This window comes from Neophocaena asiaeorientalis, unplaced genomic scaffold, assembly GCF_003031525.2.
Source record: "Neophocaena asiaeorientalis asiaeorientalis breed wild unplaced genomic scaffold, Neophocaena_asiaeorientalis_V1.1 scaffold1097, whole genome shotgun sequence".
NCBI lineage: Eukaryota > Metazoa > Chordata > Mammalia > Artiodactyla > Phocoenidae > Neophocaena > Neophocaena asiaeorientalis.
This window is the reverse complement of record NW_020174697.1, coordinates 197428-211790: the sequence shown is the minus strand read 5'-3', so window position 1 is coordinate 211790 and position 14363 is coordinate 197428. Positions and strand designations below refer to the sequence as shown.

The 14363-nt window shown below is 38.5% G+C and overlaps 1 protein-coding gene across 3 annotated transcripts in view; it reads left to right on the top strand.

Moving 5' to 3' along the window:
* SMARCA1 (SNF2 related chromatin remodeling ATPase 1) overlaps positions 1–10568 on the top strand; it is a 68209-nt gene extending 57641 nt beyond the window's left edge. For 2 of the 3 annotated variants that reach the window (XM_024758974.1, XM_024758973.1), the window contains 2 exons: positions 8863–9004; positions 10093–10171. In XM_024758974.1, coding sequence (XP_024614742.1) covers positions 8863–8997 — 135 coding nt within the window. In that variant the 3' untranslated portion in view covers positions 8998–9004; positions 10093–10171. Of the gene's footprint in view, positions 1–8862; positions 9005–10092 lie in introns of all 3 variants that reach the window. The other variant, XM_024758970.1, reaches the window with a different exon arrangement.
* The last annotated feature ends 3795 nt before the right edge of the window (positions 10569–14363 follow it).

Genomic DNA, 14363 nt, shown 5'->3' with positions numbered 1-14363 from the left:
TTACAATGAGGTCTTAGTCTTAGGACATTTAAAAACTATCAGAATTAAACGGACCTTTGCCAGATGACTGTAAGAGGAAAAGATAATACTTTGTATTTATATACTACCTTTTATATATAAGGTTGCCAATCCCTTTACCAACATTAGCTCATTAATTCCTTTTAGGGAATGAATGTCAGGGCATTATCTCTGTTCATTTAGTGACAGACTAACGTGACTGGGAGATTTGAAAAGAATCTGAGAATTCTAAAATATCTAGCACATTAGTTTACTGGAAAGGACATATTGAAAGTATCCAAAGTTTAGTCAGTAATTCTTTGGACCTGCTTAGGTTCTTTTAAGTACTTAAAGGAGAAAAAGCAGAATTTGGCTCTCTGAAATAAAGAACATTTCTTGATAGCCACTATGCTTCCTCCGCAGGGTTGCTTTGACTCTTAATTTTAGTTTAAAAATATTCTTACTTTTTAGCCTCTAGGAAGCTTTTTTCTTTCCTCTCCTGGCCTCGCAAGAAGCTCCGTGTGCATAGCCCGTGGCCATGGACTCTAGAGTTGAATCAGAGTATTAGTAATTAGTTATTACAATTACCCTGCCTTTTGTAGTAGTTTCAATGAATTTTTGGGGTAGTATCTCAGAGAGAGAATCACACACTGTTGTACACAATGTAATAAAAACTTCATGTTATTGCTGTTTGTTTTCAAATCACAGCTTTATTATTAATGAAAGTGTTCCTTATTTAAAATTAAGAACATGACATTCCTCATCAGAATTGTAGGAGAAAAAGTACTATTTAGAAAATATCGCTATAGCTCTTTATCAGCTTGCTTCCCTTTTTATAGGTTTATCATTGATAGTAAATGTTAACTAAATTATTAGCTCAGCACAGGATATTTGATAAATTATCTGTCCAGTCAGAGAAGGATTTTCTTTCTAGATACTTTACAAAAACAAAAGTCAAATTAAAAACTTCCCAAACTGTTTTATAGTCACAATAACGCTTTTGTTTGTTGCTTATAGCAGCACAGCCTAGGAAATTTTATGAAGAAGGCCACTCGTGACTTTTAATTTTGTGTATTAGCGCTTAATTGTGTGATAACAGCTAATATTGATTTCTTAGAGCATTACATTCTTAATGAAATGTGAGGATATGAATTAATACGTTATTCACAAAATTGGTAAAATGTAAAATTAATGATGGGTTCTTCTTGACCGTAGAATTATGAAAATATTAAAATATATTTATGCTTATAGGGATACATTGTTTCCTAATGTGCTTGAAAGACTAAAATGTCCCTTTCAGCCCTAATTTTCAGAAAGGTCCTGTATAGAGGTATGTACAGAAGGGGTTGTGTTTAACTTTGCCTTGAGGGTTAGGTCAGAGGAATGGCTTCATAGAAGAGGTCCTTCTTGGAACTGAGTCTTGAATGACCAGGAAGGAGTTGGCCCTGGGACTGTGGAAACAGCATGTGCAAAGGTAGAAACGAGCACAGCACATTAAGAAACTGTAAGTAGGTTGTGCTGGAGTGTGAGTAGGGAAGTTCTGGAAGATGAGGAAGGAGCTGGCAGCGAAATTACGAAGAGCCCTGTCCTTGGTATTGAACTTTGGTCATTATTCTCTAGGAAATGGGGAGTCATTGAAAGATTTTAACAGGGCAGTGACACGGTCAGATTTACATTTCAGAAATACTGTTCTGTGGAAATGGGCAAATGTCTACCTCAACTACCATATAGGCTGACGATTCCCAAATTTATATCTCTGTCTTTTCTCTGTTCCTCCTCTTTTTTTACTTCCCTTGGCTATTATAGCACCATCTGCCCCAGAGTCATTTTTTACTACTGCTCTCTTAACTATCAGGTGCAAAGGGTTACACCTAAAAGTACCAGCATAACCCTTGCACAAAGTAGGCATTCAGTGAATAAATGAGCATGGAACTTTCGTACTTCAGTTTGCTTCTATCTCATAGACCCCTACAGTTGGATCAGATTCGGATAGAATGTGAAGAAATGTAGCAACGGGTTTGAGTTCTTTTTTCTTTTCCTTTCCTTTCTTTTATTTTCATCTACCTTTTTCTAATGATAGACTTTACTTGGCTGTAATCCCTGCAGCTTTTGTTTGAGTAGCCGGTTGTAAATATCATGTGTTTTATTAGTAACTATAGTGTTTGATTTAAGACTGAGTTGTTCTGACAATCTGAAATACGATACATGCACTAACAGGAGTTTGTTTTATGTATTTATGTATTGTGAAGAGGTGATGTGACATTTTACAAATAGCGATGTTTAAGTAGCAGCAGTTAGGTAAGACTATCATAACATTTGATACTTGTTTAAGAAATATAGGATATATTTCTTAATTATTATTATTAGAATATATAACTCCCATCTAACTACCAGTGTGCATGGGCCCTGAGATTTTAGTATAGAATGCCATTGCTTTTTGTTAGTACGATAGAGGTTCCAAAGTGACAAAGAACCTAGGAAATATACCACAGAATGTATAGTTGAGGGTATCAGTTCCCAAAGGTAAAGTATAGGGAGTTTATAAAAGAGCAAAGGAGAAACAAACACCCATTTTGTTTTACTAAGAACTGTAGAAGAAGATTCTGACTTTATAGAACCACCTACCAATTTAGATGTGCAGATGTGGAGTGCAATTTATTTATTTATTTTTTTGCTTTTGCTCATTCACCTGCTTTTGACTTTCAACCATAACGGGCAGCGACCTTCTGTCATTCAGACTTAGGCAGGCTTAGTGTCTAGGATTTTAGTACATAGGAAATGTAATGTGGAGTCTCTTTAATCTCTTTCAATAAGTCACTTCAAGTCTACTGATGCTTTCTGTGCCTTTTGAATTGATGCTTTGAAGCTGGGTATTGGGGCAGAGGATGTTTGAACTTGGTGCCTGGCGTGATTGATATTCACCACACAGTACAGGGCAGCGCCACTTACTGCAAACATCCCATTATTTATTAAATAAAGGTAGAGATACATATCCTAGTATTCAAAAGTTGAAACTTGGGTGACTTTGCATTGAATGGAATTATAAACTATTAAAAAGATACGGAAAACCAAGGCAGACAGTTTGTTTAAAGTCAATCTAAAGACTGGCTTAAAACAGGGCTTGGCAAACTGCAGCCCTTTACCTGTTTTTGTACGGCCTGCAAGCCAAGAATGATTTTTACATTTTCAAATGGTTGAAAGAAAATCAAAAGAAGACTGTCTTGTGACATGTGAAAATTATACAAAATTCAGATTTTAGCATCTGTAAAGTTTTATGGGAACCCAGCCACACGCATTCACTTATGCATCGTTTATGGCTGCTTTCATGCTGCAACGGCAGAGCTGAGCGGTCGTGACAGAGACCATGTGGTCTACAAAGCTGACAGTATTTACTGTTTGGCTCTTCACGGAAAGGATGTGCTGACCCGTGGTTTAAAAGGATGTGTAAGAAACGTGGAAGGAAAGAAATAATATAACCAAGGGTAGACATAAGTGTTATACAGTCCTTCAAGAAAAGTGTTAAATGAAGGATGGGTAAAGGGGGAGGCTATCTGGCCTAAAAGAGGGATTGTCTGGCAGGTCTGGTGGTAATTGCAGTGATTGTCATGGAGCCATGAGAGCTGCCTTGTAATATTTGAAAGATTGTCATACAGAAGAGGGAATCAGCTTGTTCAATTTGACTACAAAATCAGCTTGTTCAATTTGACTACAAAAATCAGCTTGTTCAATTTGCATAAGGGAACATTTTTAACTTGTCCGAAGGTGGGATAGACAGCTTTGGGAGGTAGTGAGTACCCCATCATTGGAAGAATTCAGACAAGCTGAATAGCTAATTAGTAAGGACCTAGTAGAAGGGATTCAGCATCAACCTGAATAATTTTTAAAGGTCCTTTCCAATCTTGAGAGTCAGTAATTTTATGAGCTCCCACTATTGAGACTCTGTATCAAGGGAAGATTTCGGAGTGCAAAATACACCTTTGATTACATGACGACTCCTGCTCAACAATCGTCAGTGAGATCCTTTTGTCAACTGAATTAAGTAAAATTGCTTAGTTCTTTGTTTTTAGCTTCTAGGTTCTTTGTATTTTGACTCAAACTTAGTCTTATCTATCACTCTTACCCTGCACAGCATTTCCCAAGTTGGTTTCTACCAAACATTGTTCCAGGATTTGCAAATACGGTAAGTCCCTTACATACGAACGAGTTCCATTCCGAGAGTGCGTTCGTAAGTCCAATTTCTTTGTTAAGTCCAACAAAGTTAGCCTAGGTACCCAACTAACACAATCGGCTATATAGTACTACTGTAATAGGTTTATAATACTTTTCACACAAATAATACATAAAAAATAGAAAAAAATCAAACATTTTAAATCTTACAGTATAGTACCTTGAAAAGTACAGTAGTACAGTATAATAGCTGGCACATAGGGGCTGGCATCGAGTGAACAGGCAAGAAGAGTTACTGACTATAGGAGGGAGAGGAGGTGGGAGATGGTAGAGCTGAAGGATCGTCAGCAGTAGGAGATGGAGGGCAAGCTGCAAGATGGAATGCAAGTTCGCATCTTTGAAAGTTCTCGGTTTGTATGTAGGGGCCTTACTGTATACAATATGCAGAACAGGGTTCTGTGTTCAAAAAAATTTGGGAAATGGCTGATACTGAATCCTGCCTGTGACACTTCCAATCTACATTAGAGTGCTAAAAGCTCTGAGAAGTCCTGCCATGAAGAAATTTGTTTAACCTTTTAAAAATCTAGCATTTCCTGCGCATGCGTGAACACAAAGTATTTTTTTTCCTTTGGCCACAGCTATTAACGCTGCAGAACAGTTTCCCATTTGCCATTTTCCTACTCTCTTCTGTTGTCTTTATTGTTTTTGTATCTCCTCTCTTCCTCTTGTGTGCTATTTTTCTCCCTCCAATTTCATTCCTAAATCCAGCATGGGGAAATCGTGAGAGAAAGAGATAATTAGACTACAGAATTGTGGAAACAGTTTGAGAGCACATGAACCACTCCCTGTAATCCGAGGAAAATAGGAAGATTAAAAAGGTACAAGAATCTAGGGGGATATGTATGTGCAAGGCGAAATTATATGAGATAAAAGTGCTTTTGACATCATGAAATTTCTCATAGTCATTTCATAGTCACTTAGTTATTCAAAACATGAATCACTATTTTATTGGTAATCTGGCCTCCTTGTAATTTCTGGTGTTAGCTCGTGTTCTGTTTATGATACCATCTGTTTAGTTAGGCAGTCTTCAAGCGTGTGAATAAAAGATGGGGTCGGTATCTTTAGAGAAAGTGGCATTACCTATGCTAGGAAGGTAACGTCCAGACTCACTCATTCCTTGGTGCCTTTCTCCAGAGAGTTAGATTATTTTTCTGTCTGTAGTTAGTGACAGGTTAAAAGGAATGAAGGTAAGAACTTATTATACAGTCGATTTATAATCATTTTGAAATATTCTATTTCACTGCATATGAGACTGTCTCAAAAGTGTTGGTTTTTTTCTGAATCACCCATTATGAACCATGAATATGTATCTAAAGATATCTGCAGTCACAGGCAACTATTACTTACTGAGAATAATAACAGCCAGAGGGTATAGCTTAATGATTCAAGAATCAGCTTCACATAAAGACTCTATCTAGTCTCCCTAGAAACCAACAATCAAATCTCATCGGGGTCAACTTAGCCCTTTCCATAATAGATAAATTGAATAACATGCTGTTTAATTTGTATGTGTGTTACTGAATGAAGCTGTGAAGAGTGCTTGGTCTGCATATTAAAGATACCACTATTGTTTTGGTAAGTAAGGAAAATTCCAGTGTTATTTTTCCTAAATTATTTAACCTTGGGTAATTGAGGATGCACAAGAAACGTGAATGTACCAGTGTTTTGTAAGGTTATTTTTAATAGTCAAACAATAATTTGTTAATGAAGAATTTTTTTCTGGCTAGACTATCTTTGGTTTTCTGCCTTCTTTTGGGCTTGAATTTTACAGAGTAGAAAATGCTTGACTAGTTGATAATATTTCTGTATGCCATTTTTCTAGCTTTTATTTGGAAAGATAAAACTGTATTTAAAAAATTTGCCATTTCTTAAAAATGTTAGATTGCCTAAGGCCTAAGTGTTCATTGCAGAAAATTTAGAAAATACATGCTAGTATAAAGAAGAAAATAAAAGTTACCATTGCTCCTACTTTCAGAAATAGCTGCTGTTAACCACTAGTAACACTGTATGTAGTTAGTACTCTCTCAGATATTTCTGCTGTGTATATACATATATAGTAAGTTGTGTATATATGTATATGGTAATTGACAAAGTACCCAAAATTTAGTTCCCAGTATTTCTCTGCTAAAAATGGCACTGCTCTAAATATTCTTCTGTAAATCTTTGTATACGTCTCTTATTGCCTTACATTAAGCATCTAGGAGTGGAATTGTTCATTCAAAGAGTATGAAATTTTTAAGATGTATCATTGATATTCCCAAATTGCTTTCTAGAAAGATATTATTTTAGTCTGCTTGGGCTGCCATAACACAGTACTGTAGATGGGGTGGCTTAAACAAATTTCTCATGGCTTTGGAGACTGGAAGTCCAAGATCAGGGTGCCGGGAGGATTGGTTTCTGGTGAGGCCTTTCTCCCTGGCTTGTAGATGGGGTCGTCTTGCTGTGTCCTCACATGACCCTTTCTGTGTGAGTGGAGAGAGAGAGAGAGAGAAGAGGGATCTCTGGGTGTCTCTTCCTCTTGTAATACCAGACCTATCGGATTAGGGCCCCACCCTTATGACTTCATTTAACCTTAATTACCTCCATAAAGGCCCTCTCTCCAAACACAGTCACACTGCGGGGGTGTTAAGACTTCAACTTGCAGATTTTGTGGAGGGCACAATTTTTAACTTTGGCATCCCATCATCAATGAATGAGAGCTCCCATTTCATCTTATTGCCAACACCAGATACACACACCACACACACACACTTGCATGAACGTGTCATTGCTAATTTAATAAATATATCATTGTTTTACTTTGCATTTCTTTGAAAAAATTTTAATATATGGACATTTTAATTTTTTATGAGTTTTAAAAAATATTTAATTTATTTATTTATTTTTATTAATTTTTTTGGCTGCATCGGGTCTTAGTCACGGCACACAGGATCTTCGTTGAGGCATGCAGGATCTTTTGTTATGGCACGCAGTCTCTTCGTTGCGGTGCTCGGGCTTCTATCTAGTTGCAGCATGCAGGTTTTCTCTCTCTTGTTGTGGTGCGTGGGCTCTGTAGTTTGCGGCACACAGGCTCTCTTGTTGAGGCGCGCAAGCTCAGTAGTTGTGGCACATGGGCTTAGTTGCCCCGCGGCATGTGGGATCTTAGTTCCCCGACCAGGGATGGAACCTGCGTCCCCTGCATTGGAAGGCGATTCTTTACCACTGGACCACCAGGGGAGTCCTATGAGTTTTCTATTCTTGTACTTGGACCATTTTTTGGTTGGAGTTCTTAATTGCCAATAAATCTACATTTTTATTTGAGGGTTTATGCGTCCCCTGCATCGGCAGGCGGACTCCCAACCACTGCGCCGCCAGGGAACCCCCAGATATTTTTGCTTCTACAAAAAAGAAATCATTTTTAAATGTTATTTATCCTTTGATATTAAATTTATTTACCTTTAAAATACAGCAAAGTGTACAGGGTTAATATATATGAGCATCCATACTAATCATATGTTTAATGCTCATCATATGTTCATAAAAACTGTTTATCGTTTGGATGCATTGATTTGCTGGCAGTGAAATATAGGTAGTGGCAAGGTTAATGCGGAATCTTTTCAGCTATTGCTTGCTCTGAATTAACAAATGCATCAGTGTTTCCTGAGACGCCCTCCTCAGAACTCTGATCCCACAAGATGTCCTTTGAGAAGGGAGTTCTGCTGTTTGAATAGCTTGGGGAATTGCTTGCTTCTTACATCGCCTACCCTAGTGGCTGACAGTGCTCATTAGGAACTTAAAGGCTATGAGCAGCCCTGTAGAAAAGAAATCTGTTTGACTTTTGTAAACTGAGTACTTCCAAAATGTGCTTTGACAATAGGACATCCTCTTATTTTTTTGTTTATGTGATTTTTGTTAACTTTTTGTTTCAAAATACTTACAGTTCACAGGAAGTTGTAAAGAAATGTACAGGGAGGGCCCGTGCACCCTTCACCAAGTTTTCCCAGATGGTAACATATTCCATAAATACAGTACAGTGTCACAACCAGGAAATTGACATTAGTACCATCCACAGAGCTTATTCAGATTTCATTGGTTATAGATGCACTTGTGTGTGTGTGTGGGGGGGGGGGTGCGCGCACACGTGTGTATAGTTCAGTGCAATTTTATCACACGTAGATACGTGTAACTAGCACCACCGCAAGACTTCCTTGTGCTAGCTCTTCGTCGTCACACCCACTCTCCCCCCTTTCCCTAGCCCCTGGCAACCATTGATATGTTCTCCATTTCTAAACTTCCATTTAAGGATGCTATATAAATGGAACAATATGGTATGTAACCTTTTGAGATTGGCTTTTTTCACTCAGCGTCATTCCATTGAGGTTCATCCAGGTTGTAGCATATACCAATATTTCTTTCCTGTTTATCGCTGAGTAATATTTCAAAGTATGGATGTACCACAGCTTGTTTACCCATTTACCCACTGAATGATATTTATCCACTTCTCATATTTTTGGTGGAATATACTCTGTATGAATATTGTTCTGAAGAATACCAACTTAGAAATTCTGTGTCACAAAAATGATACAGTTAAAGAATTACCACTTTTAAAAGATTGTGCTGGGGTTGAAGAAATTAAAAGTCTTGTATTAATTGGTTTAGGAATTCCAGAGACGCTGTAATACTCTGATTTCATTGATTGAGAAAGAAAATATGGAAATTGAGGAAAGAGAGAGAGCAGAAAAGAAGAAACGGGCAACTAAAACTCCAATGGTAAAATTTTCAGCATTTTCCTAACTTTTAGGTAGATCCCATTTTTTTTACATAATTAAAATGCCTATATTATGTTTAATGCCATAGTGATACCTATTATAAAAACTGGTTTTATGAAATGCTGATTTGTTTTTTGACAGAAAAAGAATTACACTACAAGCACATGCTTCCTATTTGTTTGTAGAACATATGGTTAGGAACTCCCGTAGTAACAGGGCTCAGTATTTTAAAAAAATTCCTCACGACTTTTAAGCAGAAGTATAATGCAAGTAAAATCCTTTGAATTGAGACCAGAGTTGTCATGGGGAGTAGGAGAGGGGTGGGGTGGGGTGGGACTGAGCTTGAAACTGGGAGTTCTGATTTGATCAAATAAGTTTTCTGATCTTTGTGGAACTATGAGTGCAAATAAGAACTTTGAGGAGACAGCAAAGCTTTACTTGGTTTACTTGGTAATAAGTTAACTGTTGAATAATAAGATGACTTAATTTTAATTCAGTCAGGTTGCCTTGTGTAGTTACAATTTCAAATACTCTTTAATAGATCATATTATTTGAGTGTGGTTAAGTAAACTACCATATTTCATCAAGTCTAAGATGCCTTCCATTGTAAGACACAGCATTATTTTATGTGCCACTAAGAAGAACCGCTGCCAAGTAACTATGATTTGTCATCAATTATAGGATGCATCCCGATTTCAGAGATGCTAAAGTGGGAAACAAATGTGCATCATAGAATATATGAAATATGGTATGTTAACATCTGTCATAAGATTTAAAAATTAATACACTCATAAATAACATTTTTCCCGGAAAACTTTAAGTATTAAGTAGTTCTTTAAGATAAGCATACATTTATAGTGCCATGTGTAAGTAGAAACTTGATGACTATTTTTGATGGGTATTTTATGTCTTTTCTTAAAAAGAAACATGTTTGGAGGTTATCTTACATTGGGTTACATAGTTTGTTGGGCTATATAGAACATTAAATGTGAGTATAACATTTAAGTGAATATTCATGTTAAAATTTTTTTTTAATGCATTTACATCCTAGATTTAACATTGTTGGGCCATTTAAAAATGTGCATATTGGAGCAGAACATTAAATCTGTTTCCATTTTAGTCACAGAAAAGAAAAGCAGAGTCAGCTACTGAGAGCTCTGGAAAGAAGGATGTCAAGAAGGTGAAATCCTAAAGCCTAGAAATAAAGTTTTAAATGGGAAACTGCTATTTTCTTGTTCCCATCTTCAAATGCTAATGCCAGTTCCAGTGTATTCATGGTACTCTAAGAAAAATCTCTTTGGTTTTGATTTCTTGCATATTTTATATATTTTACAATGCTTTCTACATGAAATGTGTAGCTTTATATTTTATGCATTCTAGTATTTTTGTGTACTGTATTTTGTGCATTTCATGTCTTCATCAAAATCCTCTCAGTCCTTGTTCTTTTGAAGCTTGTGCTGAGGTTTTAGCTTTTCTATGTTTTATATGCCGCTGCTTTGAAAGAGAACCTAGATTCTATAGCTGTATTATTGTTGTTTCATACTTTAAATTTATATGGCTGTGGAAAATTGAATTAAAATGATTTGAGGAGAAAGACTTTTTCACTTCTTTGTTGCTTTCTTTTCTATTGAGTATGGGCTTGTACGTGTTACTGCATACTGTAATTAGCATAATAATTGTTTCTTTGAGGTCATCTAAATATTTTTTTCCTAAAGGAATAAAGGGTGAGAACAGAAAAAATTTAAGAAACTAATATTTGATACTGTGCTTGCTGTCAGTATGCATTACATTTAAATTATTCTCTAAATATTCAAGTGGGAAAGTATAATAAAGAAACGTCTATAAGAAATTTAATTATTTCCTGTTTTTTGTGCAGTAGAAAATAGTTGTGTTTACCGAATTCAATTGCTCACAACTATGTATTTGGTTGAAAGTTAAAGCTTTGCTTGCTGACTTGTGCCTGATCTTTTGTCCCATAGAGCCAGTCCAGGGGAGTCTGGGTATAACACGTAGATTTATTAACAGCTAAGTTAAGAGTATGAAGTAAGTGCTATGCATGCAGAAGAAAGGGGGAGGGTCTTCCATAGGAATACAAGTACGGTCAGATAACAGGTAATCTCAGAGCGCCAGAGGCTTTGCACACCAAGAGCTTCTACCTTTCCCACACCACAGACCCCACGCTGGGAGGAGATCTGCTCCACACAGTCCCTCAAGGCTCCAGGCTGACTGAGGCTCTGCTGTTTTACAGCTGTACCATCTGGAACATGTGGCCTGTTCAGCTGCCGCTGTAGGAGAAAAAGAGGCTGGAGAATCGCATATAGGCTCTTTATTGCCTCAGCCCAGAAGTGACAAATGTCACATCCATTTATATTTCATTGTCCAAAACTAGTCACATGGTCCTGTGTATGTGCAAGAGGACTGGCAAATGTAGGGGAACAAGTGGAATGTTTTTACGTTACTGCCCCTGCCACAGGGGCTGTCACACGAAACCGTTAGTGTGTGATTAATCAGAGTCAAGGTCAGGTTATGAGGGAACAGGGAAAATGGATCAGAACCTAGTGTGAAACACATGGCAAGTAAGCAAAGCTGGGAATGCAGGACAGTGGTGTTTGTTATCAAAACAAAATTGGGGCCACTAAAGAGTTGCTCTCTCCCCCTCCCAAGATCTTCCGCATTTCCTATCGGACTCTATTTAGTGTACCACTGGCAAACCTTGGGTAGCCCTGAGTGCAAGTCAGCGTCTTTCACATCCTCTTTCTCATTGGGGTTCTGCAACATATGAATAGATCTTCTAGAATGACAACCCACTGTCTGCTGGACTCTTCCAAGTCTTTTTTCATTGTCCAGACTTCATATTTCTTACTGCCATGCTCCTGATAGGATTCTTCTTACTCTTTCCACTATTAGGACTTAGACTCTTGTACTCTGTTGGAGGTTGGTTGAAATTAGGGTGCTATTAAGAGATGAGTTTACAATGATATTAGGTCAAGGGACCCAGAGATATCCAAATCTGTCCTTGGCCTAACTGCCCTTTCTATAAGGTCCACAAAAGAGGCAAAGGTAAGCAAAGTAATACTTCACTAGCTGGTGCTTTGGCTCCAAACTTCAATCCGGAACTATTAAGCCCAGAATGAAATCTTGGAATTTTCCACTCCAATGAGATTAAAAGTCCCAGTCATCTGAGATGGAGAAAATTATACCTTAGAGGGTCTTATTAATACCCCCAAGTTCTGTGCACTGAAAAATAGCCCAGTGAGGGTACTGGACTCCGATCAATCAGTTCAGCATTTCTTGGGGAGAAATGAAGATGGAGGGTGGGAGCAGGTACAGTTAGGGTCTTCGAACTTCTTTCACGGAAGCTTAACAATCTCTACTTCTTGTTCTTTCTCTGTTAACCCAAAGGGGTTAATGGCTAAGCTGTATGTGACCATCTACTTTAAGAGAGAAAATCTGCAGGTAAGTTCTGTCAGTCTTTGCATGGGGCCATTTCCCTGGCTATATCATGGCTCTTTCTTGGACCAAAGAGATGTGAAATCTAGGTCTCCTAGATTATGTACAGCGTCATTGTTGAACATAGCCTACCAAGGAGGTCCATACAGCGAACACCTGATGGTAGCACAGTCCAACCAATACAATGTTGGGGATGCAGAATGCCCCAAGTCTCTATTTGAACCCCCTCTTATTGTCAGTTTTCCACAGAGAAATTAAAGTGTCACAGAAGATTTAAAACTCCCAACAAATAAATCCCACTTCACACAAGAGGCCGAGACTGATAGGATAGTAACACTAGACCTGGCTGCCGTGTTGGATTGAGGGAGCAGGATAGTCAGTTTACTGAGTCAGCTGCTCAGAGACCAGAAGCAGCAGAAGAGAGCGCTGTATCTATGAATACAATTTGACAAATACACAGTGATGCAGCCCACCAGTAAAAGCGGTCTACAGATTGTACTGGAATCTGACCCAACCTGCTTCTTTGTTTGGACAATGTGAAGGCGGGAAGTGAGTAGAAGTACAGGGACTCTGAGTGGTTTCCTTTACTCAGGGCCTCTCTGTAGAAGACAAGAGGTGAATAGGTTTCCCAGTAACCCTCAGGCTCCCACAGAGGCCCTAGTAAAGCATCTGTTTTGATCCATTGGATACTCGGGCCCTAATTTCCTTAGAATCAAAAGAAGGCAGAGACCTCAGAAATCTCTCATTTTCGTCATAGCTGCTTGTCTCTCAGTCTTTATCACACAGTTCCTTCTGGCTCCCTGGCCTACCAGTGCTTATGCTGTCTGGAAAACCCGGATTCTTACCAGATTACACATTCTCCCATGAAATACGCCCCCAAATTTGGTCCATTATATGAGACCTCCTAGTTAAGAGAAGTCGTTGGAGTAGAATCTTTGCAGCTATCTTAGTTGCTGGGTGTTTGGTTTGAAAAGCCTCTACCTAACTCGCGAAACTCTCTACTGTCACCAAAATGAAATGCTGTTTTTCCCAGTTATTGGCAAAGGTCCCCAGTGTGGTCTATTGTTTCTCCTCTATGGTGCAGTAGCCAACGCAGCTAGCACAGATTCCCGGGCCAGTTTCAATGATGCTGCTGCTGTACGCACGCTTTCTCTCCAGGTGTTTTTTGAAGTCCTCCAGTTGCCATCAAATTTCAAACTCCTATCAGTATTCTACCCCGTGTCTCCTTCATTTAGTCTGCCAAAGCTACCCTGCCCAATAGACAAGGGGTGAGACTTTCCTGTGGTTCAGGTACATGTAGTTGTTCCCTATCCCTCCACCGTATTATTTCTGTGTGCTCCAGCTGATTTCTAACTGCCAGTATCTTTTTATCTGAGGGCTTTATCAGAGGCTTTGAAGGCTTTTCTACCCTTTGCACAGCAGGCTGGAAGAGGGTTTACACCTCAGAGTGGCTCTCGACCAAAAGCTGATTGGAGTTGGTGTGTAAGTGCAACAGCTCTCGCTCCCCTTAAGCAAGGTCACTCTAAGGTATGTCATCTGTATGGTTCCCCAGAGTTTACTCGTGGGATGAAGCTCCAGTCTCCCGCAGTAGTGGGATAACATGCTCCTTATTGACTGTTTTCATTTCCCCGTCTCACTTCCTCACTCCTGTCTTGAGTGTTTTCTGGGGCCAACTCCTAAATAAACTACTTGCATTAGAATCGTTGTCTCAGGGTCTGCTTCTGAGGAAACCCAAATTAATACACTCACCTTGCATGCATAGCTCTTCTTAGCCCTTAGTTATTTCATAAAAAGTGTGGTGTGTTTAAGGAGAATAATGACTGGATAGTATATCATTGATCTGTTCTTAGAAGATCTACCCCTGTGTGGACAGTGTGTGACGTGACTGGCCCAGGATATTTTGCACTGGTACAAAGTACTGGGTTCTCATTTCTCTCCATT